Source organism: Diospyros lotus, chromosome 12, assembly GCF_014633365.1.
Source record: "Diospyros lotus cultivar Yz01 chromosome 12, ASM1463336v1, whole genome shotgun sequence".
In the NCBI taxonomy this organism is placed as follows: Eukaryota; Viridiplantae; Streptophyta; class Magnoliopsida; order Ericales; family Ebenaceae; genus Diospyros; species Diospyros lotus.
The window spans coordinates 8,986,755-9,013,505 of record NC_068349.1 but is presented as its reverse complement, the minus strand read 5'-3'; the positions used below and the strand labels follow the sequence as shown (position 1 = coordinate 9,013,505).

Genomic DNA, 26,751 nt, shown 5'->3' with positions numbered 1-26,751 from the left:
CTCTTAAGGCAATTCTTACCTTTGCTTTTTTATTGTTCACATCAACATAATCCACTAAAAGTCTTATTTCTCGTAAACTATAGCCCATTTGAATTTGGGTTCTTGCCAGGCTCTGATCCTTCTCGTTCTCCTTGTTGAGTGAACCACCCCCCCCCCCCCCCAAAAAAAAAAAACAAAAAAAAAACCCAAATTGTTGGGGTTTATTATCCAAACAAATCCTAAAATTTACGTCAACTGACAACAGCCATCGGTGGTGCCACTAAATTTTTATTTTATTTTCTCTAAAATGAGAGATGAGAGAGAATAAGGAAAGTGAAAAATGCATAATAAATTAATTATTTTACATTTCTTTTAAGCTCAGAACACAGAAGAGAAGAGATACTTGTAATTTCTCATAGTGGATAGGCAAAATACAAAATTTATTTACTTAATATATAAATATATGTATATATATAATATATCACTCTTCAATTTTCATATAATAATTTATAAGATTTTTCCTTTTTACAAGCCTGCACTAATTAACCAAAACTGTAACTCTCCAGATTCATCGATCAATTAGTTCTCACCAAATACGCAGCCCTTTTAAGCTCTCTCTCTCTCTCTCTCTCTATCTCTCTCTGTATATTCATAGTAAAATATATATCAGTTTCTTACGCTATTCTGCTCCATGGGAAGCCAAATTGTTCTGCAAAATGCCGCCGTTGTCCATTCCGGGCCTCTCAGTAGTCACAACCACCACTTCTACTTCTTCTTCATCGCCGGGCTTCAACTCTCGGAAGCTGGCCACCCTCCCCAACTCCTCCACCTCCTCCATGACAAGATCGAGCCTCACCACCGCCTCCACCAACAGAGAAGCAAAGGCAGCAAAAGGAAGCGCCTCTGAGAACTCCAGGCCGCTGCTGGCGATCTTGCTCAGCGTCGGCCCCAAGGCATTCTCCGCTGCCCTCTTATCCGCTTTGATCAGCTTCGGCGTTGATTGAGATGAAGATGCAGATGCATTCTGCTGGGTGGCTGTTGGGGTCCTTGGGGATTGTTGCAGAGAGACGGAGGCGGCGGTTGGGCCGAGGAGGAGCCGCGGCTGAGACTTGAGGGCGGCGTTGAGGTCTTGCAAGGCTTCGTGAAGACGATGGGAGATAGCTTCTGTGGAGGAATGGCGGCGGGTTCTTATGCTCTCAGCGAACGCCAGTAGAGCTTTGGATACTTCTGCTGCCAGTCTCATGCATGGATCTTTGAATAGAGCACGGACTGCTCTTGGCGTCTGACAAGTGACAAAATCATTCAAAACGAAACCCAACATAAAACAAAAATAGGGCAAATATCAAACAGGGAATTCTATTTCAGAATCCCGAAAATTTACTAGTCAAAACCCACGTTACATCAAAATTTTTAATAATTTTAATATACCTCTTTTACCCCCAACCCACAACCAACCATCACCTATATAAATATATATATATACACTCACACACACTTTTATATATATATATATATATATACTCACAAGTTCCATGATCGCGGCCATGGCAATCACGGCCATGGAAACCCCCGCACCTTGCCGTGCGGGGAATTAAGCCTTCCCCGACTGAGCAATCGAGAAAGGCTGGTTTTTTTTTTTTTTTTAACTAAATTTGTTTTATTATAATAAAATAAAATAAAAAATAATACAAATAAATAAATTCTAAATATCTGTATTTTAAGTAATTTTAAATTAATTAATTTTTTTTTTTTTAAGTATAAAAAATTCAACACCTAAGATGATTTAAGTAATTTAATAAGATAAATTAATTAATTTTAAATTTTTTTAAGTATTAAAAATTCAACAAGATGATTTAAAATTAGTTAAATTATAATTATTTAAAATACAAATATTTAAAATTTATTTATTTATATTATTTGGCAATTTATATTTGATAATTTAATTATATATATAGATGTGTGTGATATATATATAAGTGTGTGTGGTGTTGGGTTCATGCCGTTGTGTGTGTGTATATATATATATATATAAGTATGTATCCTTGGTTTATATATATAGAGAGAGAGTGTGTGTGTGTGCGCGCGTCTGTGTGTTGGGGGGGTCGGCCGCCATGGCCGACCCAGCAAGTGGGTTCATGGCCGCATGTGTGTGTGTATATATATATATATGTGTTTGTGTGTATATGTTTGTGTGTGGGAGAGAAATAAAAAGGCAAGGCGAAAGCTGACAATTGGAGAAGAAAGTGGGTTGTGGAGGGATAAAATAGGAATTTTAAAATTAGTGTAGAATTTTATGAGATTTGGGTTATGAAGTGTAAAATCACGGGTTTTAAATAGAATTTCCCTATCAAAAATCACCACTGAAATTTTAAGAAACTATAAAAATACCCTTACACTATTAAAAATTCATATATTTCTCCCTATGAATTAATTGATGGAATACAAAAGACCTTATAAATAAACATATGTTAATCTTGGAATCTGGGGACTACCAAATGTACCAAAGTACCCCTATAAAATCCATGTAAATGACTAAAACAATAAATAGATAGAACAAACAAAATTAATAAAATAAAAAAAAGAAAATTAATTAATAAAATTTCAGAATAATATATACTTAACATCCAAATATCAATGCACATGCAAATTCAGAATGAAAAAATAGAAAACAAAAAAGAAATTAAGTAAACAACTTTATAATTATATAGAAATATTTTGACAGGAAAGAATTAAATTCAGTATATGTACTCAATCAAGTAACGAAAAAATAAAGTTACATTCAATCATATATTAGTAACAGCTGTAGTGAAATAAATATTTTAGGAAGAAAATACAAGTATTTAGATCTAAAACAAAAATTCTATTTTGGTATAGTTAAAAAATATCAACATTGAAACTCACTTTCCTATCTCAATTCTTATTAAATTATAAATAATTCACACCTTATTTTTATTTTATCTCAAAAATTATGCTTGCTCCAACCACACCCCTTATTCTCTTTTTTATTTCACTTTCTATTCTATTTATTTATTAATAAATTTCAATTCTATATATTTTACTTTATTTATAATTTTCACTACTAATACACAAAATCAATAATCAAATCTAAAAAATAATCAGATATCCGCATAAACAAAATTAATAATTAAATACACATAATAATCAAATATACACATACACAAAATCAATAATTAAACTCACAAATTAATAATTAAATATACAATATCAATCATTCAATACAAAAAAAAAATTAAAAAAAACTCCAAAATATCAATCATTCAATATAAAAATAAATTAATAATCAAATATTTTGCCATCACGCATTATATTTAACACCAACAACCTTTCAATGGGGTGGAAAACATGAATTTTCAATGGTATAAGGGTATCCTTGCAATTTCTTAAAACCTCAGGTGGTTTTTGATTCTTCCCCACAAAAATATTACCTAGTGGACCCAAGTTAGATGCACGCAGACTGCTGCATGTCCACAGCATCTCAATGCCTTCTCCAAATGGGCATGTGTATTTGATCCAAAAGCTAAGGAATCTCTCATTAATTGATAAAAATGCATGGATTTGGTACGTGTTAATTAATTATTTACTCCTAAATTGTAAACACCTTTTATCATCATGAGTTCCCACTTCACAGAAAACCCTTTTAACAAAACTTGGAAACTGAATAGAATTTCTTTGAAAGCTCTAAAAGACCAGAAGAAATGAAAATGGAGAGATCAGAGATTTTAAGATTTGTTATTCCCTTGCTCATCAACAACTCTACCTACCCCACCTTCTTTGTCTTCCTAACTTTTAGCTTCTTTTAAGCAACTCCCATCACCATCTCTTTAACTCTATTGTGATTTTTTTTTTCTTTTTTTGGCCCACATAGTTATAGTTTGTACATTTTCAAAGTATACTGGTACCCCAATTATGACTTATTTCACCATTTTTAAAGTACAATAACTAATTTTATGTTGAGACAAAAATATAATGATTTATTCACACTTTACCAAATTTTTTTTACTTAGCTAAAATCTTATAAATTCACAAGTTAAAATTTACGAGAACAATTCTACAAAACCCATAAATATTTATTTGTTTAAAAGAAAAGCCATATATAAAAATAGTAGCTAATTAAGTGGTTTGAGGGTAATAATTATTACCTGAATCTCAGTTTGCAGAGAGCCATGGAGAGCCACAACTGCGTAGGCAAAGTGGCGAATGGCAGCGCCCACCCTCACGTACTGCTGCCATGGAAAGCTGCAGTTCCTTGACCGCCTCGGCTCCCAACTAGCATGCGTTGCCTGCCCCCGTATATAACACTTCAATATTCATTGGTAATCCATACATATAATATATATATGTCTTTTCTTAATTTCTTCTGAATATAATAATAGTTTTTACATCTTTATTATAATTATAAATTCTCACTGTTTTTAGCTGTTAATTTCCAATATTAAATAAATAAATAAACAAACAAATAGATGTAAGGGTCTTAATAATTACCAGGGTCTCATCAGTAGATTTAGAATCAAGAACTGCCTTATAGCCCTTGTAGATTGGATCTTCTGAGTATTCTCCTTCTTTGCTTTCTTCTATCTCCTCGTTATTAAAGTATTCATTCACGCAACCTGCAATTTTTATGTGTATTTTTTTTTTCTTTTCATTGAAGATCCGATGATGATGATGATGATGATGATGCTGAGGTGGCACATTGGTGGCCAGCTCCTGCATGCTGATGTACACACACACCCTTCAAAAGCAGATGGCTGGCTAGGACTACTAATGTAGTGACAAAATTTGTTAAGAAAGGGTATTTTTAAGTACTCTTCTTCAGGCATGTATGGGTCAAATTTAAAATCCTTTCACTTTATAGGTTTAGATGAACGGATCACAAAAGGTTAATTATTCATAGCATTTGTCTAATAAGTTATCAGATCAGTATTTTTCATTTAAGAATGTGTATGATGCGGTTTGGATGGTTTAGAAGAAATTTAATACACCAAATCACATGTGTAATTTGGTATTAAACCAAACCTAGTTTGGTGTGCACAAACCGCACCAATGCGGTGCGGCTTTCGCAGTTTGGTGTTTTTTTATTACTTTATTTGGTGCATCTTCTGCTAGATTATAAATTTTTAATTAAAACATAAAATATAATGCATAAAATCATAATTTTTAAATTCTTATACTATTTTATAGTTTAAAAGTAAAATAAGTTATAATCTAATAAAAAATACAAACTTAAAGTTTAAAATCTACAACATAATCACATGTCCATAATATAAAAATAACACAAAAATTCACAATATAATTTATGGTCAAGCAAGCATATATTTTTAATTTATTTTTTTAATTATTAAATATTAAATATTTTTAATTTTTTTATTAATATATTATCTGACCAAAAAAATCGTAAACTACACGGTTTAAGAATTTCTAAAACCGTGTCGAACTGCACCCAAAAAACCATAGAATTTGATACAATGCAGTTCGGCGTGGGTGGCTCTTACGGTTTGACAATTTTTTTGGGCACTCCTAATTTCATTTTCAAAAAGTAAGATAAGGGATTGAGAAACGACCATTTCCCAACCCCAACCCCATATAGCATGAAGAATATGAAATGGAAATTACCCTGAATCGATTTTGCCAGTCCTTGAAGCTTGGAAACGGTGGAATTATGGAGGTCTTCCCCTGACCAATTTGGGAAAACCAATAAAGTCATGAACAAGCAGATGGTGCAGCCGATGGCGATGGTGTAAAACCGCTCTCGGGCCAGTTTCAGGATGTCGTCCACTCTGTAGCTCGACACCGTTATCAAATTGAACGTCAACAGAAACACCAAAACGCCATAGTCGTAGTTCTTTCTTATGTAGGGAATGAATCTTGCGTAGGTCGATGCAGTTCCTGTTCGGTAATCAACCACAAAATCAAAAAATGTAATCCCTGCTGATTAATGAGGTTTTCCGGCGAATCTTTAATGGGAAGGATCAATCCTACCGATGAGAAATACCGCCGCTCCGATGAAAACAGCGCCGGAAACCCTGCCAGACTCTTCCGTGACGTACTCGATCAGAAATGCCAGCGCACCGGCCATGATCGTCCCCACCCCTCTGTTCAATCCTTTGCACAAAGTTGCTCCTGAACATTAATTGAATCAGATATAATATACACAAAAAATGAAAATCATTTGGCTTAAACGGCTCTGTGTCAAACAACTTAAAGATCTACGAGTTTATTCATTTCACATTCGAAGAACAATAATTGTGAATTTTATTTTTATTTTTTTTAAAGAAGAGGTATATACAATTAATGAGGATTGATTTGAGTTACCTGCAGTGAACTCAAGAACCACAACCACAGTCATCACAGCCCAGATGGCATTCTCGCCGATACCTTTGAACAGTGGCTGAATTAGATACAGCAATGAAACCAGTGTGAGTGATAAGCCAACTTTGAGGGAGTGAACCACTCTCCTTGGATCTTCCTTTCCAACTTTCTTGATCGTTTTCCATGTCAAGCCAGGCAATCCCTGTATTTTCTTCCATGAGACCTGAGCTTTTTTCCTCATCGTGGGATGAGCCATTTTCTTTCTTGGCCTTCCCACAGCCACAAGCCCGCAGCTTTCTCCAACTAGAGTAATAAACAGTTAAAAGGCCGGCCTTAAGGTTTAGAGAGAGAAGCTCTCGCAGGGGGTGAGTTCCGTCACATTCTGCTGCCTTAAGGTGCGATTACTGCTCTGGTTCTTGATGATTGAAGTGCGAATGGAGTCATCAGCGAGCGATTAGTGGGGTGGGGGGCCCATTTGAGATGTGGGAGCTTGGGTTTCTCGTCACAGATTCTTGCGAGGAACTTCCAGGTGTGATCGATAGCGATAGTGAATTGAGGGCCCGTTCTCTCTTTCCAGCTGGTGTTTATTCTGCTGTGCTCTGTCTTCTGAGAATTAGCCTGCATTCAACCTCTCTGGTGGATCCGATCTGGATATGGGGAGTTTCAGATTCAAATTTTCAAATTTCAGTTTTCCCACTTCTTTGGTTTTCTGAATTTCAAACGAAAACCAGAGTGTTCAGTGCTTCACAAGGCCTTTGATCTGTGGTTCTGGGACGTGTACGGCCTGATCCTTCAGGTGTTTCGTTTGTTTTTGCCATTAGTGAGCTTGATCTCATGTTTAAACTAGCTGGTATGAATTTATTCGTGCCACGCGACAGTTTTTACATTTAAATCTGCTCATTCTCCCTGCTCATTTAGGTGGAGAAGAAAGCTAAGGGGGCCCCCATGTCGGGCCCAGCTGAGGCAAAAGCAATAAAGAAGGTCCAAGAACAGCGTCCTTTCCAAGCCTTTATTGCCGCCATTAGCTCGGATAATGAAGACCCTGTGGCCCGTGCAAAGGTCTCCAAGTGAGACAACCAACCGTAAAGCCTGCACCTCTCCAAGTGTCTCCCGAACCGAGTTTTGCTACTTGTACGCATTGATTGACGCACAGGAGAGGGAAATGACGGGAATACCCTGAAACAGCCATTCAAATTACATGCTTCTTCCTCACAATTTTTTTTTTTTTTTTATTACGCCCATGCGTTCTCATCTACCCCAACCCTAAAACTACACTGAGAAAATAAATCGATAAATTTGTCTGAATAACCAGGATGGTAGATCTTGACACCACTAATATCACTCTTAAGTTCTTTCTCCAAAAAAAAGTATTATGCTTCTTTCAAGAATCGAACCCACATTGCGATCTCTCAAACAAGTTTTCAGTCTATTCCTTTGTCATTCGGCTATAACCCTAGGGCTTCGTCCTCACTTCTCTCTATCAAGGGTTGACGGACAAGAAAGTTTTGCCCATTCCTTTTCTGTTATATTTGATCAAATTTTATTATTTGAGTATGTAAATTTAGTAATTAGATATTATAGATCAAATTTTATTATTTAGGTGTGTAAATTTAGTACTTGAAAAAGATAGATTTCATGTAATATAATTAATTTTATATTATGGAATTTTGTCAATTTCATATATTATAATGGTTGTGATTATTATTATTTTATGAAAAATGAAACATAATAGATTATTTTATGATAAGTATCCAGACTTACTATCCCAAGCATTCCACCTGTGTGGAAGCAACATGATTATAGAAATTTGTTTGGTAGGATATGTGATGGGAATTTGTATTTGTAAAGCCATAACTTAACTTTTTTAAAGAATATGTAATGGAAAAATGAATAACGTTTTGCCTTACTAAAATTTTTGTTCACTTTTCTTCAATTTGGCTCATTATGCTCCATATGAATGATACACTAGACGTTATAACCAAAGAAAAGTATTCAAGATCAAACTATTCACAAATACATATTTTTAAAATAAAATGTATTTAATTGATTATCTTCCTTAAGTTATCAATTTTATCATAAATAATATAGAAACATCATTAAAATTTTAATGACAAGTCAGTACGTAAATCAACTTTAAGCAAAAAAAAAAAGACTATAATTCATACATAACAAATTCATTGTCTATTATTATTATCTCCCAACATTGATCCTATCACCTCATCTTCCTCAAGACATCGATGTGACACATAAGTTGGCATAAATGGTTGACTCATTCCATAAGTTGACACTCAATTCACTCCATAAGCTACATTCCAAAATTGATACTGAAAACCCTACAAAGAGGTTAAAAAAATTCAATTTAACTATAAAAAATGACAAAATATAATGTCGAAGCATATGATATAACAATTATGCACCATCAACTATTGTGAGTAAGTGAGTGGGGTTAGAACGGGATTTACTGCTTCTTGCGCTACTTGTATTAAGGCTTGAGTAGGTTGTGTATTATTTTGCATTGAGTTATTTCCTTTACTTGACTTCAAAGTTACATGTGCCAAAAAACAATATCGACCGTTATGTGCAAACATTTGATACTACTAGTAGAAAATAAATAATTAAAATAGAGTTGTAAACATATCTTGCGTTTCTTGGTATTCATTTCCACTGGCCTATTTTTACAAAGTTTTCTAGGAGCTCCATTTGTTTTTTTGGAATGTGGATCCAAAATGGGATCGAATGATGTCCTTGCAGTTTCACCACAATCAGTGGAGATTTAAACATTGTCTTGGGAAAGGAGATTACTACCATAACTTGTTCTTGATATCGATATGGTCAGGTTGTTCATTTGATTTTCGAGCAACTCTGTGAATTCACGGGTGCATTCTTCATCATCTACTACCAAATTTGCCACATTGGTAAATAAACTTTGCAATTGATCGTATCTTACCTGCTCATGAGTACTAATCCAACCATTGTAATTGATCTTCACCCTTGTGTATGCTCTATGCACATCTTTCCTCCATCTCCTCAAGATATAAGTGTTGAGAATCAATTTCACATCGTTTCGAATCAATACTGAAAGAGCATGTCTGCAAAGTATCCCTCGAACTCGAACAAGTGACTATTGCAAACAATGTGACACTTCTCTGCCTCAAACATAACCGTAAATCTCTTTTTCTTCGTAGTTTCATTGAATATGATAACTTTTTAGACTTTATACCTAGTTCCAAGATAGCCAACTTCGATAGATATAATATCGCAATACACTTTTTCAGTCTTTCAGTAAGGTCTTCTTGAAATTCTTTGAATTTTTAGATTGTATAAACCTCTTAGAATTGTTTCTCCATACAATACTTAGTTGCACATGGTACCATCTGTGAATATGACTTAAAATCTGCCTAGAACTCTTTTTCAACTTTGCACCTCAAAGACCGCTCATACTGTTCAACAAATAACTTCAACGAGGTTTTTGAGTTGACATATTCATCAAAAAATGCATTCATACTCTCATTCCACAGCATTGTTGACATCCCAACCCATAAACTTGTTCTCAAAAAATAAGGTACCCGATGACCTTTTTCTCTAAAAAGTTTGGACAACCAATCATTGTCATGCAATGTGTACATATCAATAAATGAACTCCAACCCCATTCAAATTCTTCCTAACTTTGCGATTCGTAGACCACTTCGTGCACAACCGAGAGTATTGAACCCTTATAAGCGTGGCCCCTAAATTTTCAGGCAACCTTTTCAGTATGTGCCACAAACACTATCTATGCTTAGGGATGGCAATTGCAATCGAAACCATGGGGAACCGAATCGAAACTGAATCGGTCAACGCGGTTAAAACCGTTTGACTGGGTAATGGTTTGGTTTGAGGAAAAATCAAACACTGTTTCAATGGGTATGGTTTTCACTAAAACCAAGCCAAAATCCAAACTGAAATCGAACCGTTATGTGGGTAACCAAACCAAACCAAACCAATCCGAACCGAATATATAAAATATATATAATATATAATATATAATATATATTATATATTAGAGGGTGTGAAACTCAGCCCCAAACCCACCCCAGCTTAACCCACTTGCAAACCCACCCCACCCCACCCCACCCCCACATGCAAATCCTTCTCTTCTCATTCCTCTCTCAACCTTGCTCTCGCTCTCTCTCACCTTCACTGCCTCTCGCTCTCTGCCTCCTCTCTCTTGCTCGTTCGCTCACCCTCGCCCTCGCCCTCGCCCTCGCTCTCTACCTTTCTCTTGCAATCTTGCTCTCGCTCGCCCTCGTTAGCTCTCTCTTGCACTAGCTAGGGCTGGGCCCCTCTTTCTCGCTCTCGCCCTCACTCCTTGCCTCTATTGCTCTCGCTTGGCCTCGTTCTCGACCCCTCTCACTCGCGCTCCCCCTCGCTCTCTACCTCTCTCTTGGTCTCATTCCGCCCCCTTCTGCAAACAGCAACAAACCCTTCTCCCTCTCCTCTTCTCTCTCGATCTGTTTTGTTGCTCGCCCTCGGCCGCTCTCCCTCGCTATTGCTCGCTACCTATCTCGCCCTCCCTTACCCTCTTTGTAATACAAATACAGTTTTGAGAGCAATAATCAAAACACAAGAAGCGTCGACCAGGCGAGTCGGGAGTCGTGGACCTTCGTTTTTTGAGCATCACACTTGAATTGCCTTATGCAATTTATCTCTACACACCGACAACAAGGTCTCCCTCTCTCTCTCGGCAACTCGATTTATTATTTTGGTCTAATTGATGTGCAAATGCCTAAATCTAAATCTAACTTCCATTCTATATTTTTATGTAAATTTGTAATGTTTAAGAATGTGTTTGTGTTTGTTATTTCTTTATTTACTCCTCTGTTTTGGTTCTTTTTCCCCTTACTGCAATGAATTGGAAAGTCGAACTTTTTGTTTCCTCCTTTCGCGCTTGCATCGATTTTTTTGATCAAATATTAATATATATTGTGGGTGTGTTTGTGTTTGTCACTTAGATGTATAAATAAATTAAATTATTGCTATTTAGGAGCCACTGTCAATTTAAAGCCAAAAGCATGGGGTTAATGTTAGGATTTTCATCTAATAGTTAGATATATGTTTGCATAATGTTATTGTTAGTTGCCACAACTATGAAAGGTATAATGTAGTGCATGCAAATCAACAAGTGTTTATGAATGCTATTTGTAAGAGTTTGTCTTTATTTGTTGGTATGGATAAAACTAAAAAAATCATTGTTAAAACCAAAATCGAATGGTTTGGTTATGGTTTTTAATTTTTAAAACCAATGGGTTAATGGTTTGATTTTGGTTTTAGTATTTTAAGTTTGATTTGGTTATGGTTTTAGCAAAAACCAAAACCAAACCGAACTATTGCCAACCCTGTATGCCTCTTGTTCGAAAAAATAATTTGAATAGCATTTTGTATAGCCCTATCCTGATCAGTTATTATATCAATGGGAGTCTGACCCTCCATGCACTCCAACCAAGTCCTAAACAGCCAAATAAAAGTCTCAATATCCTCACTGGATACTAAACCACATCCAAACAACGTCCACTATCCATGATGATTCACACCCACAAAAGGGACAAACGACATGTTATACTTATTGGTTAAGTACGTGATATCGAATGTGACAATATCGCTGAATTTCTTATATGCTTGTCTACATCTATTATTAGCCCATAATACATTCTTCAATCAACACTCATCGTCCAAATCCACACTAAAAAAAATCAAGATATTGTGCTTGCATTTTTGAAAAATAGGCTTATATCACAACTGCATCTCCCTCCACAAGTCTTAATCACCTAACTTTATCAATATAATTTCTACAGTTCTTTTCGACAAATAATAGATTCTCATATCCACCCACTTCGACGACAGTTGAGTTGTAACTTTTGTGCATTGAAATACCAGCTATGTCATTTACCTCAAGTTTTCATTTTACATGTTCACTCAAGTGTCGATTACATCAAAAGAACATAGATTTTGAAGGACTTGTTTTGTGATTATGCTCCAGAATGACTTTGGTAACACGTCATGTTCCTGTCACATATGTCTCAGTTGTCAGCTTAGCTAAACACCTTATTTGAATAGTTGCTCGAGACTTCAAATAACTGCTTGTAGCACTAGTAAAAAGTGACTTACTTGAGAGGAAAAATTCTTTTCTATTTATAGATGAAATTGTTAGGAAATAATTACAATACTTGATATATTGGGATTAGAATTATTATAGATAATCCTCATCTGCTATAGATTTTTAGGAGAAGATTTCAATAGCAAATGTTTGCATGTTTGTCATGAGAATACCTTGTAAAGAATTACCCGAGAGACTATCCCCGGAGATGTTGGTCCTCTTTAGCGGGAGGCTATTGAGGGAGTCTCTTGGAATCTCTTTTAGCACGGTTTCATTTCTTTAACCCTTATACTTTTAAGTTTTTGGGCTTTCAATTTCTTGAGCCTTGTTAGTCGACCTTGGTTCGGATATAGATTAGATTTGATCAATTGTTTGTTAGTCAAGATAGAAATTAAATCTTCTTTTATATATACATATGGAACACATGAACATATACATGTATATATATATATATATTTGGATGACCGTATATAAATATTCTATGTATCTTTTGTTGTTTTAAATGAAATATGCTTTCTTTATAAGTTTTGGCGCTGGGTTACAATGAGACAAATAGCTTGAGAATGAAATTTTGGTTATTTAATTGTGTATTATTATAGGTAGTTAAAAATGAGGCAAAGGTATAATTAAGAAAAACAAATCAAAAATGAAAGAGACTTTAGTAGGGTCGCCATTACACAAATGCAGTTTATGCTGATCCTAAAAACGTATAGTTAGTGGTAGCCTAAGTGACCACACCCATATTAACCCCCGATCCCCATGCACTAAGATTCCATTTTAGGCCCTTTTAGAGAGGGTCATGAACATGATCCACTAAAGGCCTTATTTCTTGTAAAATATAGCCCATTTGGATTTGGGTTCCTGCTGGGCTGTGATCCTTCTCGTTCTCTGTGTTGAAGTGTAGTGTACCAATAGCATTTTTTCAAAATAAACCCCAAAATTATTGAGATTTATTATCCAAACGAATCCTAAGAATTACGTCAATTGCCATCGGTGGTGCCACTAAATTTTTATTTTATTTCCTATAAAATAAGAGATGAGGGAGAAAGAGGAAAGTGAAAAATGCATAATAAATTAATTATTTTACATTTCTTTTAAAGTCAGAACACAGAAGAGAAGAAATACTTGTAATTTCTCATACTGGAGAGGCAAAATACAAAATTTTATTTATTTAATATATAAATATATGTATATATATATAATATATCACTCTTCAATTTTCATATAATAATTTATAAGATTTTTCCTTTTTACAAACCTGCACTAATTAAGCAAAATTGTAACTCTCCAGATTCATTGATCAAATAGTTCTCACCAAATACGCAGCCCTTTTAAGCTCTCTCTCTCTCTCTCTCTCTCTCTCTCTCTCTCTCTCTGTATATTCATAGTAAAATATATATCAGTTTCTTACGCTATTCTGCTCCATGGGAAGCCAAATTGTTCTGCAAAATGCCGTCGTTGTCCATTCCGGGCCTCTCAGTAGTCACAACCACCACTTCTACTTCTTCTTCATCGCCGGGCTTCAACTCTCGGAAGCTGGCCACCCTCCCCAACTCCTCCACCTCCTCCATGACAAGATCGAGCCTCACCACCGCCTCCACCAACAAAGAAGCAAAGGCAGCAAAAGGAAGCGCCTCCGAGAACTCCAGGCCGCTGCTGGCGATCTTGCTCAGCGTCGGCCTCAAGGCCTTCTCCGCTGCCCTCTTATTCGCTTTGATGATCAGCTTCGGCGTTGATTGAGATGGAGATGCAGATTCATTATGCTGGGTGGCTGTTGGGGTCCTTGGGGATTGTTGCAGAGAGACGGAGGCGGCGGTTGGGCCGAGGAGGAGCCGCGGCTGAGACTTGAGGGCGGCGTTGAGGTCTTGCAAGGCTTCGTGAAGACGATGGGAGATAGCTTCTGTGGAGGAATGGCGGCGGGTTCTTATGCTCTCAGCGAGCGCCAGTAGAGCTTTGGATGCTTCTGCTGCCAGTCTCATGCATGGATCTTTGAATAGAGCACGGACTGCTCTTGGCGTCTGACAAGTGACAAAATCATTCAAAACAAAACCCAACATAAAACAAAAATAGGGCAAATATCATAAATCACCCCTGAGATTTTAAAAACTATAAAAACACCCTTATGTTATTGAAAATTCATATTTTTTCTCCCTATGAATTAACTGATGTAGTACAAAAGACTTTGTAAATTAACATATGTCAATCTTGAAATCTGGTGACTATGAAATGTACCGAAGTACCCTATGAAACTCACGTGAATGACTAAAACAATAAGTAGTTAAAACAAATAAAATCAATGAAATAAAAAATTAATTAATAAAAATTCAGAATAATATATACTTAACATCCAAATATCAATGCTAACAAAATCAATGAGATAAAAAAATAAAAGAAAATTAATTAATAAAATTTTAAAATAATATATACTTAACATCCAAATATCAATGCATATTCATAATGAAAAAACGGAAAACAAGAAAAAAATGAAGTGAACAACTTTATAATTATATAAAAATATTTTGACAAAAAAAAATTAAATTCAGTATACATACTAAATCAAGTAACGAAAAAATAGAGTTACATTCAATCATATATCAGTAATAGGTATAGTAAAGCAAATGTTTTAGGAAAAAAATACAAGTATTTAGACCTAAAACAAAAACCCAACTTTGGTATAGTTGAAAAATGTCAACACTGAAACCCACTTTTCTATCTCAATTCTTATTATATTATAAACAATTCACTCCTTATTTTTAATTTACCTAAAAAATTGTACATGCTCCAACCACACCCCTTATTCACTTCTCTATTTCATTTATTTATTAATAAACTTCAATTTTATATATTTTACCTTATTTATAATTTTCACTACTAATATACAAAATCAATAATCAAATATATAAAATAATAGATATCCGCATAAACAAAATTAATAATTAAATACAAATAATAATCAAATACAGACATACACAAAATCAATAATTAAACTAACAAATTAATAATCAAATATATAATATCAATCATTCAATACAAAAATAAATTAAAAAAATCTCTAAAATCACAAGAAAACTGTGCTCCATTTGCTCTTCCTTCCAAAAAGACAATTTTGCCCTCATTTGGTTACATTTAACGCAAACAACCTTCCAATAGGGTGAAAAATATATATTTTTAATAGTGCAAGGGTGTCCTTGCAATTTCTTAAAACCTAGGGGTGGTTTTTGATTCTTGCCCACAAAAATATTACCTAATGGACCCAAGTTAGATGCATGTAGACTGCTGCATGTGCACAGCATCTCAATGCCTTCTCCAAATGGGCATGTGTATTTGATCCAAAAGCTGAGGAATCTCTCATTAATTGATAAAAATGCATGGCCTTAAATATTATTTGGTACGTGTTAATTAATTATTTACTCCTAAATGGTAAATACCTTTTATCATCATGAGTTCCCACTTCAGAGAAAAACCTTTTAACAAAACTTAATTGGAAACTGAATAGAATTTCTTTGAAAGCTCTAAGACCAGAAGAAATGAAAATGGAGAGATCAGAGATCAGAGATTTTAAGATTTGTTATTCACTTGCTCATCAACAACTCTACCTACCCCACCTTCTTTGTCTTCCTAACTTTTAGCTTCTTTTAAGCAACTCCCATCACCATCTCTTTAACTCTATTGTGATTTTTTTTTTCTTTTTTTGGCCCACATAGTTATACTTTGTACATTTTCAAAGTATACTGGAACCCCAATTATGACTTATTTCACCATTTTTAAAGTACAATAACTAATTTTATGTTGAGACAAAAATATAATGATTTATTCACACTTTACCATTTTTTTTTTACTTAGCTAAAATCTTATAAATTCACAAGTTAAAATTTACGAGAACAATTCTATAAAACCCATAAATATTTATTTGTTTAAAAGAAAAGCCATATATAAAAATAGTAGCTAATTAAGTGGTTTGAGGGTAATAATTATTACCTGAATCTCAGTTTGCAGAGAGCCATGGAGAGCCACAACTGCGTAGGCAAAGTGGCGAATGGCAGCGCCCACCCTCACGTACTGCTGCCATGGAAAGCTGCAGTTCCTTGACCGCCTCGGCTCCCAACTAGCATGCGTTGCCTGCCCCCGTATATAACACTTCAATATTCATTGGTAATCCATACATATAATATATATATGTGTGTATATATCTTTTCTTAATTTCTTCTGAATATAATAATAGTTTTTACATCTTTATTATAATTATAAATTCTCACTGTTTTTAGCTGTTAATTTCCAATATTAAATAAATAAATAAACAAACAAATAGATGTAAGGGTCTTAATAATTACCAGGGTCTCATCAGTAGATTTAGAATCAAGAACTGCCTTATAGCCCTTGTAGATTGGATCTTCTGAGTATTCTCCTTCTTTGCTTTCTTCTATCTCCTCGTTATTAAAGTATTCATTCACGCAACCTGCAATTTTTATGTGTATTTTTTTTTTCTTTTCATTGAAGATCCGATGATGATGATGATGATGATGATGATGATGCTGAGGTGGCACATTGGTGGCCAGCTCCTGCATGCTGATGTACACACACACCCTTCAAAAGCAGATGGCTGGCTAGGACTACTAATGTAGTGACAAAATTTGTAAAGAAAGGGTATTTTTAAGTACTCTTCTTCAGGCATGTATGGGTCAAATTTAAAATCCCTTCACTTTATAGGTATAGATGAACGGATCACAAAAGGTTAATTATTCATAGCATTTGATTAATAAGTTATCAGTTTGAGTTATTAGATCAGTATGTTTCGTTTTCAAAAAGTAAGATAAGGGATTGAGAAACGACCATTTCCCAACCCCAACCCCATATAGCATGAAGAATATGAAATGGAAATTACCCTGAATCGATTTTGCCAGTCCTTGAAGCTTGGAAACGGTGGAATTATGGAGGTCTTCCCCTGACCAATTTGGGAAAACCAGTAAAGTCATGAACAAGCAGATGGTGCAGCCGATGGCGATGGTGTAAAACCGCTCTCGGGCCAGTTTCAGGATGTCGTCCACTCTGTAGCTCGACACCGTTATCAAATTGAACGTCAACAGAAACACCAAAACGCCATAATCGTAGTTCTTCCTTATGTAGGGAATGAATCTCGCGTACGTCGATGCAGTTCCTGTTCGGTAATCAACCAGAAAATAAAAAAAAATGAAATCCCTGCTGATTAATGAGGTTTTCCGGCGAATCTTTAACGGGAAGGATCAATCCTACCGATGAGAAATACCGCCGCTCCGATGAAAACAGCGCCGGAAACCCTGCCAGACTCTTCCGTGACGTACTCGATCAGAAACGCCAGCGCACCAGCCAGGATCGTCCCCAGCCCTCTGTTCAATCCTTTGCATAAAGTTGCTCCTGAACATTAATTGAATCACATATAATATACACAAAAAATGAAAATCATTTGGCTTAAACGGCTCTGTGTCGAACAACTTAAAAGAGCTATGAGTTTATTCATTTCACATTCGAAGAACAATAATTGTGAATTTTTTTTTTTTAAAAGAGAGGTATATACAATTAATGAGGATTGATTTGAGTTACCTGCAGTGAACTCAAGAACCACAACCACAGTCATCACAGCCCAGATGGCATTCTGGCCGATACCTTTGAACAGTGGCTGAATTAGATACAGCAATGAAACCAGTGTGAGTGATAAGCCAACTTTGAGGGAGTGAACCACTCTCCTTGGATCTTCCTTTCCAACTTTCCCGATCGTTTTCCATGTCAAGCCAGGCAATCCCTGTATTTTCTTACAAGAGATCTGAGCTTTTTTCCCCTTCGTGGGATGAGCCATCTTCTTTCTTGGCTCTCCCACAGCCACAAGCCCGCAGCTTTCTCCAACTAGAGTAATAAACAGTTAAATATCTGATCCATGATTGTGGAAACTATTCTAAAAAATTGGGCACCAAGTGACTTGGTGATTTTTGAGAGCTAGCTAGCTGTGCGTGCTCTCTTAATTTCTTTAAAATACACCTTTGGTGGTTGAAAAACAATTTATTATCAAGTAATGAAAAGTATAGTTGCTGGTGAGGTTATTTAATAAAATAAATGAAGACGGGAGCTGTATCACATATCACATGACAGATTGAATGCTTAGCTGGTCATATGTGGCACAATCTTATACCTAAACATAAAAGTAATTTATGCATCTCATCTAATATAGACCTAACATAGACTCTCTTCAGCCGAAAATCAATGGTCAGAAGCTTCCTTCCCCTTCTTGATGACTTGAAGCTTCCTTTATTTTTCTTTCTCTACCTATTTATAGCATGATGATTCGAACGGTACTACCTATTTATAGCATGATGATTCGAACGGAAGGTAAATCTCATAAAATTTCCAGTCATTAAGCTGACGGGCAATACAAATAAGAGAAGAAAATTAAAGCTTAGGAAAAGAGAAGCATGTTTTGTAACCTTCAATGTTCTGTCAATGGTTGAACTGAACCTGTTACCTGTCATGTTGGCCGGCACTGGCATCGAAGCACCATCAATTTCATCTATATAAGAGGAAAACAGATTGCCATTATAGAATGAACCATTTGCGGAGATGAGAATATTTCCATTGCAGAGGATCCGGGATTATGCAACATTCCTCAATGACAGTGACAGATTACTAGTAGGAAACAAAAGAAGTTACAGGCATCAACTAGTTCCCAACAAGTTACCAGGGATGATATGAAAACCAGAAGGCAGACTTGAGAAGATTATTCGCTCACTTCTGCTTTCTGCAGAGTCAATGACAAAATAACTAATTGCAGTAATTTTAAGGTGAAAACATAGAAGCCTGAGACCAGCTTTGCTGCTTATTTAGATACATTTCATCACGCTGACGCACACCACATCACAACAATGAAAAAGAATAATATCAAGAAGCCAGAGTTTAGGAGCCGCAGCCCAGTTGGAGAAGCTGCATATTTTGTCTGTCAGAGCATTGTGAGAACACGATTTTTGTACTCAAGACATGTCTACAAGCTTGCACCAAACACACGGATCCTCTGTTCAATTGGTACCCTGCAGCATGGGCATGTAGCTTTTCCCTTCTTTCCATAATCATTGTTACAACTGGCACACAGCACTTGATGAGCACACGGCAGAAATACAACAGAAACTTCCTCTTTCGTGCAAATTAAGCACTCTCTACCATGGCCAACTTCTTCTTCTGAAGAATCCTCCAATTTATCCAATTCATGAAGCAGCCTTGCAATAGTTTCACCATGGGGTTTTGTCCCATCAGAATTTGCTGGCGATATGCCCTCGGATTGACGATGCAGCTCAGTGGATTGCAAAGAAGATTTAAGCCGCAACAGTTCCTGTTCAAGTCTTTGAAGATCATCCTTGTGACGCTGGAAATCTATCTCTATCTTCAAGCGCAATGCCTCAACCTTTCTCTTATTATTAGCCTCAGTTGCTTCCTTGAGGCGCTTTTCCTCCTCCAATTGGGCTGAGGCTAGCTCTTTGGCCTTCTGCTCCTGCCTCCACTTTACCTGGTATGGAATTGAATAACCTCAATTGTTGGCTTGCAAGTAAAGGACAAATAGAATAACTTCTTATTACAATATAAAATGACAGACCAAAGAGAACTCTTAACTTATTTATGGAAGTGCAAAAATAAAAAGGATAAAAAAATAAGGAAGTGCTCAATTTCAACACAGGGAGAGAAGAGAATGGTGTGAAACCAAGGGGGCTTGAACTTGAACAAAAAAACATAATTTCTGTAATTTTGGGATTCCAAAAAGAAACGAGGACTTGCCAATAACATGAATGAGAAAACAAGAATCAGTTTACATTCTTAATACCAACTTTTTAGTTACAAGGTATTAGATTTATTGATTAAGATGACTTGAATTTGACCAAAGAAAAAGATGCTAATATGCTATGATTTCCAGATACAAAAGAAATATGAACTTGTCCATAACATGTGTTTAATCACATGCATAAATACAATATAAGGCCTTCCTAATACCAATGTGTTTTCACATAAAAAAAAAACAATGAATTTTAGTTTCAAGGCACTAGCTTTATTACCATTGACAAAGATTGGGAAGTATTCCTCAACAGAGAAAGGTTTCAGCTTAGCATGATAATTTATGAAGACTGCCCTAAGAAGGATATGCATAATTAACAAGCACAAAATTTTGAATGCACCTGAAAGCTCAAGTTGGTTCACTTCACTAACTCATAAGTTGGTTTGTATTCAATCAAAGAGTTCACTTTGCATTGTGGTCAAACTGTTGGCAGGCACTAAAAAAGGAAGAGACAGGGTCAAATCAATATAGGATTAGCCATGAAGACTGTGCCTGAACTTGTAATTTTCAGTTTCCCATTTAAATAATCCAAATACACAAAAAAATAAGCAAGATAGGGCAAAAAGGGGAAACCAGTGTGCAAAGCTCCCACCATTACTGGGTCTAGGAAAAGGGGCTCCCCACCCCTCTAGGGAGCTGCATGGGTCAGAACCCCCTTTTTCTGGTCATGACACCCTCTTAGATCAAACCATCAGAATTCTGAATATCCAGCAGCTGGGATAACAAATCTTGGACGAAATTTAGAAGAATAATGGCTAGTTTCAGGGCTTTTTCTTGAGAGACAAGAGTTCCAAAGAATAAGAAACCTCCATTGTTAAAGAGCTTCAAATGAGTTCAAGTGTTTCTTTGTATCAACAGTGTAATCATAAGACAGATTGCCTCTACTTTAGGGAAGTTTAGAAAAATAGCAACATACAATCTACAAACAGGGTGGCAGTTAATTCAAGGATCTAGCCAATGGTAACCTCTTCCACCATGTAGGTTGAATTTGTTCTAAGTTTTGGAGCCGCTACGCAAGTTGTTAAGCTAAGAAATCTTTCGTTGAGATATTTAAAATTGATTCCATTGATAAGCCCATACAGTTGCACTGTGATAATATTTCAATCATGTTGTTCGCTAAGAACAATAAAGTATCACAGGGTCTAAACACATGGAGATTAATAATTTGACGGTGACAGAACTTGTGAAGAAAGTTGACATTACAATAGAGCATATAGTGACGGAAGATATGATTGTTGATCCACTAAGGGACTTTGACCTAATGTTTTCAAGAAACATCAGACATGTTGATAATGTGGGTTTAGTGGAGTCTTTCAATGTACCTGGTTAATGGTTAGTGGGAGTATTGTGATTGTTTTATTTATCTTGTTTGGATACATTCTCATTGATGTATTTTCATTACTTTATGATGATCATCCATTATATTCAGTCATAAAGTTCTAATATCTTTATTGTGAGATATTGTTGGATACATTTCATAAAATCTAAAAACCTGTGTCACTCTTAAACAAAGGCAAGCACATGGTACATTGTACATGAATGTTATCGTTCCTTCGTACACTACCACATCCAATTCATTTCGATAAGGTTGACAGACGTTTGCGACCATAGAGGCTACTATGTCATTAAATGATGTAGCCGTCACTACAATTTGATATCTGAGATATTGTTGAACCAAAATGTACCTTAAGAGTGATCTTTGGACAAATTTTGTTTTTTAACTTTTGGGCCTTTAAAGTTTCAAAGTGATCTTCACCTGAAAACTTGTTTTCTTAAATTCTTTTACAAAACTAATCACAACTTATGTTAGTCAAGGGGGAGAAAGTTAGTTTTTTTATGGGATGGGCTGACTTGTTATTTTTATTTTATATTAAATCAGGTTAAGAAAAACGGGTTTGTTATGAGACATCTGGGCTTACAGTCTAAGTTATAAGGGCATGGGCAGAATAATCTACATAGGCAATAGAAACTCATAGGTTAGTGATGGGAAAACTTATAGGCCTTCTATATAAAGGATGAATCTAGGCCTCCCCTCTAGTCTAAAATATTAGAGCAGTTACGTTCCCTTACCCCGTTAGAGAGTTCTAAAATACGAGAAAGGAGGTGGAAATTCCTAGTGCAAATCATTCTCAGGAAACTCCATTTTAAATTGCTATGGATGTCAAGACAGGATTGTCTACTTACCCAAAAGTTTATAATGGTGTTCTGAATAATGATGCACAAAAATTTGTGTATATGACAATTTGTGGTACATTCACTACGTGCATTTGGAAAGGATGCCTCATAACTTGGAAACATAAAATGCATGAGAAGTAGTGCAAGCAGACGAGGAACCTTGACTAATATAGTCAACCAGTTCTCTGCAGTAGTGCAAGCGGAATCTCAGCACTCTTCTTTCGTGCTACATGATAGAACTGCTACACAATGCATTAAGATACATCTGCAGAAAGATAGACAGAAGGATAATCCCGCACCTTAGCCTCCTTCTGAGCTGTCTCAATCTGAACCAACTGCTGCTGCAATTCTGATATCTTCTGTTTCTCTGTAGCTATTTCCTCCTGCAATTTTGTTTTCTGCTTCTCCCAAGCCACAAGCCTCTTCAGGCACTTTTTCTCCCGCTTTGCAACCTCCTCACGAGTTTTAACTGACTCTGATGCACTTAGCTTGGCAGCCTCCATCTCTGCTCTAATTTCCGCATTCTCCGTCTCAAGCCGCCTCACAGCTGCATTTGCACGATCCACCTGACCACTTGCCTTCCTTAAAGCATTTTCCATTTCTGCAAGCCGCTTCATAGTTGTGTCCTCAAGGGTCTGCTTTCCCTTCTTCAGTCTTTGTGTCTCATCTCTTTCCATCCTTAACATCTTCAGCTCAGTAAGATCATTACTCAGTTTCCTTGCAGCTTGCATTGCCTTCTGGTGGGCCCACTCCTTGCGCTCTTTCACCTGTCTCTCAAGATCCTTAATTTGTTGAATTAAGCTAAAAATCATCTCATCTTTCTGATCTTCTGGGACATACTCCATATTCTCATCAAGATTCAAATCACGAAGTTTAGTCAACACTGAATTAACTTCTTGGTTTTTTGAATGTGGGAGCTCTTCATTTTGCTCACTCAGGACTTCTGGCCCTGATACAGCTGCAGATGAGGGATCTCCACTTGACAGAGAGCTGGCACAAGCTTTAGACGGCCTTTGTATCTGTTTTGAGTTTGCTCTAAAGCCAGCAGCAAACATTGCGACATTCCTCTTCAAGAGAGACTTCATAGAAGGAGTAAGATTGAACCTTTTTGGACATTCAATTTCTTTTTGAAAAGTCATTTCCGATGCACACGAGAACATCCCATTTACAGGAAATTCAAAAGTACCGCCATTTCCAAAACCCCAACCTCCATGGAACCTACATAATGCCGGGGCAACGCCAACTGGATTGTTACCAACACTCTCTACATTACTAGGAGCAGAACTGCCACACCCCTTGGCATTATTAGCTGAGGGAAGAACTGGAATTTCCATCACACTGGCTCGACCCACATGAAGATCACTCATTAGGAGACACCACATGGCATCCCCTTTAGTCAAATGAGGCTTGACTTGTTGTAACAAACATACCATAGCTGCAAGAGAATACTCTTCCAACTGTCTCAAATCAACAAAATTCAGCTCCGGATCCTCAGAATTCCTGGTATTACCACCACAACCACTACTCAAATAAGCCAAAGCATTGTGTAAGATATTAGTCAAGACATCCATTCCACCATAACAATGTCCATTCCTTAATACAGCTTTTAGGGCAACATCCTCATCGTATCCCAACCCAACCAGCTTCGAAATGGCCTCATTGTACAAAAACTCCAGATTCTTCAACAGTATTTCCTCTAATTGCTCCTCGGTACAGTATCCCCAACCGCTATCATCAAAATTGGGGTTGGGGTCAGGGTTAGTGTTTGTGTTCTGGACTGATTCGTTGAAACCCAGTTGGTAATTCAACGCCCTCGCACCCGGCTCGATTGAATTGGTGTGATCGGGGTCGGGCTTTGCCGATCGGGCCCTCCGATTGGCCCGGATGTGCTTTTCTCTCGCGGTACAACCCATTGAGATTCGCAAGAAATTTAAATTTGTCCACACACACGCCGTATACCTATGAAGAACCCTAGAAAACGAAGAAGAAAATAGCGCGATTTAGCATGATATTCACAACAAATATGTATGTAATACACACTTGAGGATACATATACAGTTTAAATAATACACGTATGAACAGATTCAATACGATTGAGAGAACAGACTCACTCGCAGTCTGGCAGAAGATCGGGGTTAGTAGTAGCTCCAGGTAGACATCAAATACAGAGAGAGAGAGAGAGGGAGAGAGAGAAAGAGAGAGGGAACGTTAAGGTGAATAGAAAGGTCATTCATGCCATGGCTCATGGGAGTCTCATGAGCCACGTGGCCTGCGGAGGTTAATTGGGTTGCGTTTGGACAGTGAACTGAGGCCCACCTTTGGGCCCAATTCAGCAGGTTTAAATGGGCCGGGCTACTCACATGAGCATGGCCAGGTTTAAGCCCTCACCCCTGGTATATAATAAAATATGTCAATATCTGTCGGTAAAAAATGAGACTTTTGACTTTTGTTGTTGCCTTTGTTATCGTATATGTTCTGTTGTTATAATTTTTTAAGATGTCATAATGAATTCAGCATTATCAGATATTAAGGTGAGGCATATCGATTAGTACCAATCTATGCCTTAGTCAAAATGAAAAGCCAAGAGGATAAAAAAAAAAAAAAAAATAGTAAATTTTTTTTTTTATAAGAGAACATTGAAGATCCAGGCAGCTAGCCAAAGGTTTATAAGGTTAAGAAACTTGGCCTGCCTGCCAACCCAATGACTCAAAGGCAGAGCAGTCTTTATTCCCATCGAGCCAGGCGGATATACATGTGAGCCCAATAACCACAATCATCTTTTAGGATAAAAAAATTATTTTTAATAATAGCCCACCCCATTTTTAGCTTCCAACCCAACCCAACCCAACCCATTTATAACTTCAAAAAATAATATTAATCTATTCCTCCCTTAGAAATTATAATCATCCTTATTTGAACCCTAGAAGTATCTCCCCATTCAGATCCCTCTCTCTTGAATCCATATTTTTGTTCGTCATAACTCTCTTATCTTCCTCCTCAATTTCTTAGCCGACCGACTTGTTGCTCGCCTTACTCAGTACATCTTCAGCAGACACGTCCTCATCCCCTCCTTCTTGCAACTCTCTTTCATTTTTTTTTTTTTCTAATTTTCTATATGAATGAATGATTGGTAAATAGTGGCTCTCAATTTTTCTTATGTATCCCTAAATTATCAATTGATTTTGTGTATAAATTTCAATATTTGTAATCCCTCTATTATTATTATTATTTTTTTTTTGGACACATTTTTTTTATTTTTCTTGTGCTTTCCCCAATTATCAATTGATTTTATGTATATTTCAATATATGTGAAGCCTTTGGTAATCTTAAGGGAATTGCATTTAATAGGTTATGAGATTCCTTTAATTTATTTTTTGGTGAATTGAAATTGAACATAGGGTGCCTACTTGCTATTTTGAATTATAATGTTTTGGTCAATTGGAATTAGACATAGGGAATTGTGTTCAATCTTGAGTTGAATATTTTCATTGTTTGATTTAGGGGTGTTTGCGATTCGCTCTGGCCGATTTTGAGCTGATTAAATGCACCAAACCGCAAACTCGATTTTCTACGGTTTGATTTTGTGAAGAAAATCGAACCAAACCATACTACATTTTGCGGTTCGATTTTCGTGGTTTCAGAAATAATCAATAGAAAGTGAGAGAGAGAGCATACCAGCGACTGACGATCGGAATGAGAGGAGGAAGAAAATGGGGCGATGGGCGTTGGACTGTTGCAAGCCTGCGATGGCGTGAGATGCTGATTACTGAGAGCTTGCGACGACGTGGGGGCGCCGGTGGGTTAGTCCTAATCGACTATCGTCCAAGGGAAAGGGAGAGAAAGAGGATGCGGCGGGCGTGGGTGGGTGCAAATGGCTTAGAGTTAGGGTTTGGTTGGGGGGAAAGGGGAGAGGAAGAGGGTTCTCCTACCCCTTTATATTTATAATATATAAATTAGATATATTTTTTAAATTATATATCATATATGCGGGCAGTTCGGTTTTGAATCGAACCGTCGGTCTGACAAACAGCGAACCGCGCGGTTTGGCTGTTTTCCAAACCAAATCGGACTGCCAGTTCAAAAAAATCGGCTGATTTGACCAAAAACGGCAGTCTAGCGGCTTTTTTGAACACTCCTAGTTCGATTATTGAATTACGCTATTTTTTGTTTGTGTATCTTAGAATTTAAAATGGAATAATAATTTTTTGCAAATAAAGGAAAAACATTGTTATCCTTTTTTAGAAAGAGAGATCATCAAACTAGTGAAAGCACTTCAATTCCTAGTGTGTAAAA

General features: G+C 36.4%; 2 protein-coding genes across 5 annotated transcripts; both read right to left on the bottom strand.

Annotated features, from left to right (window-relative positions):
- Positions 1–427: 427 nt before the first annotated feature.
- LOC127786613 (aluminum-activated malate transporter 12-like) lies at positions 428–18,446 on the bottom strand. 4 transcript variants are annotated; one of them, XM_052314115.1, is made up of 7 exons: positions 18,018–18,439; positions 17,691–17,831; positions 17,323–17,595; positions 16,772–16,896; positions 16,419–16,559; positions 14,003–14,458; positions 440–808 (listed from the first exon to the last, which is right to left on the bottom strand). In XM_052314115.1, the coding sequence occupies exons 1-7, from the start codon at positions 18,268–18,270 to the stop codon at positions 659–661; spliced, it is 1,539 nt and encodes a 512-aa protein (XP_052170075.1). In that variant the 5' UTR covers positions 18,271–18,439; the 3' UTR covers positions 440–658. The 4 variants fall into 4 exon arrangements, with proteins under 4 accessions (XP_052170076.1, XP_052170077.1, XP_052170075.1 ...); XM_052314116.1 differs by lacking the exons at positions 14,003–14,458; positions 16,419–16,559; positions 16,772–16,896; ... (1 more) ...; positions 17,691–17,831; positions 18,018–18,439 and adding exons at positions 4,140–4,280; positions 4,483–4,607; positions 5,611–5,883; positions 5,977–6,117; positions 6,310–7,135 and having other exon boundaries at positions 428–1,261; XM_052314117.1 differs by lacking the exon at positions 14,003–14,458 and having other exon boundaries at positions 439–1,261; positions 18,018–18,446.
- Positions 18,447–19,057: 611 nt separating this feature from the next.
- LOC127786612 (MND1-interacting protein 1) lies at positions 19,058–24,684 on the bottom strand. Its single transcript, XM_052314113.1, has 3 exons — positions 24,570–24,684; positions 22,758–24,429; positions 19,058–19,962 (listed from the first exon to the last, which is right to left on the bottom strand). Exons 2-3 carry the CDS (start codon positions 24,369–24,371, stop codon positions 19,444–19,446), a joined length of 2,133 nt encoding a protein of 710 aa, XP_052170073.1. The 5' UTR covers positions 24,372–24,429; positions 24,570–24,684; the 3' UTR covers positions 19,058–19,443.
- Between the last annotated feature and the right edge of the window lie 2,067 nt (positions 24,685–26,751).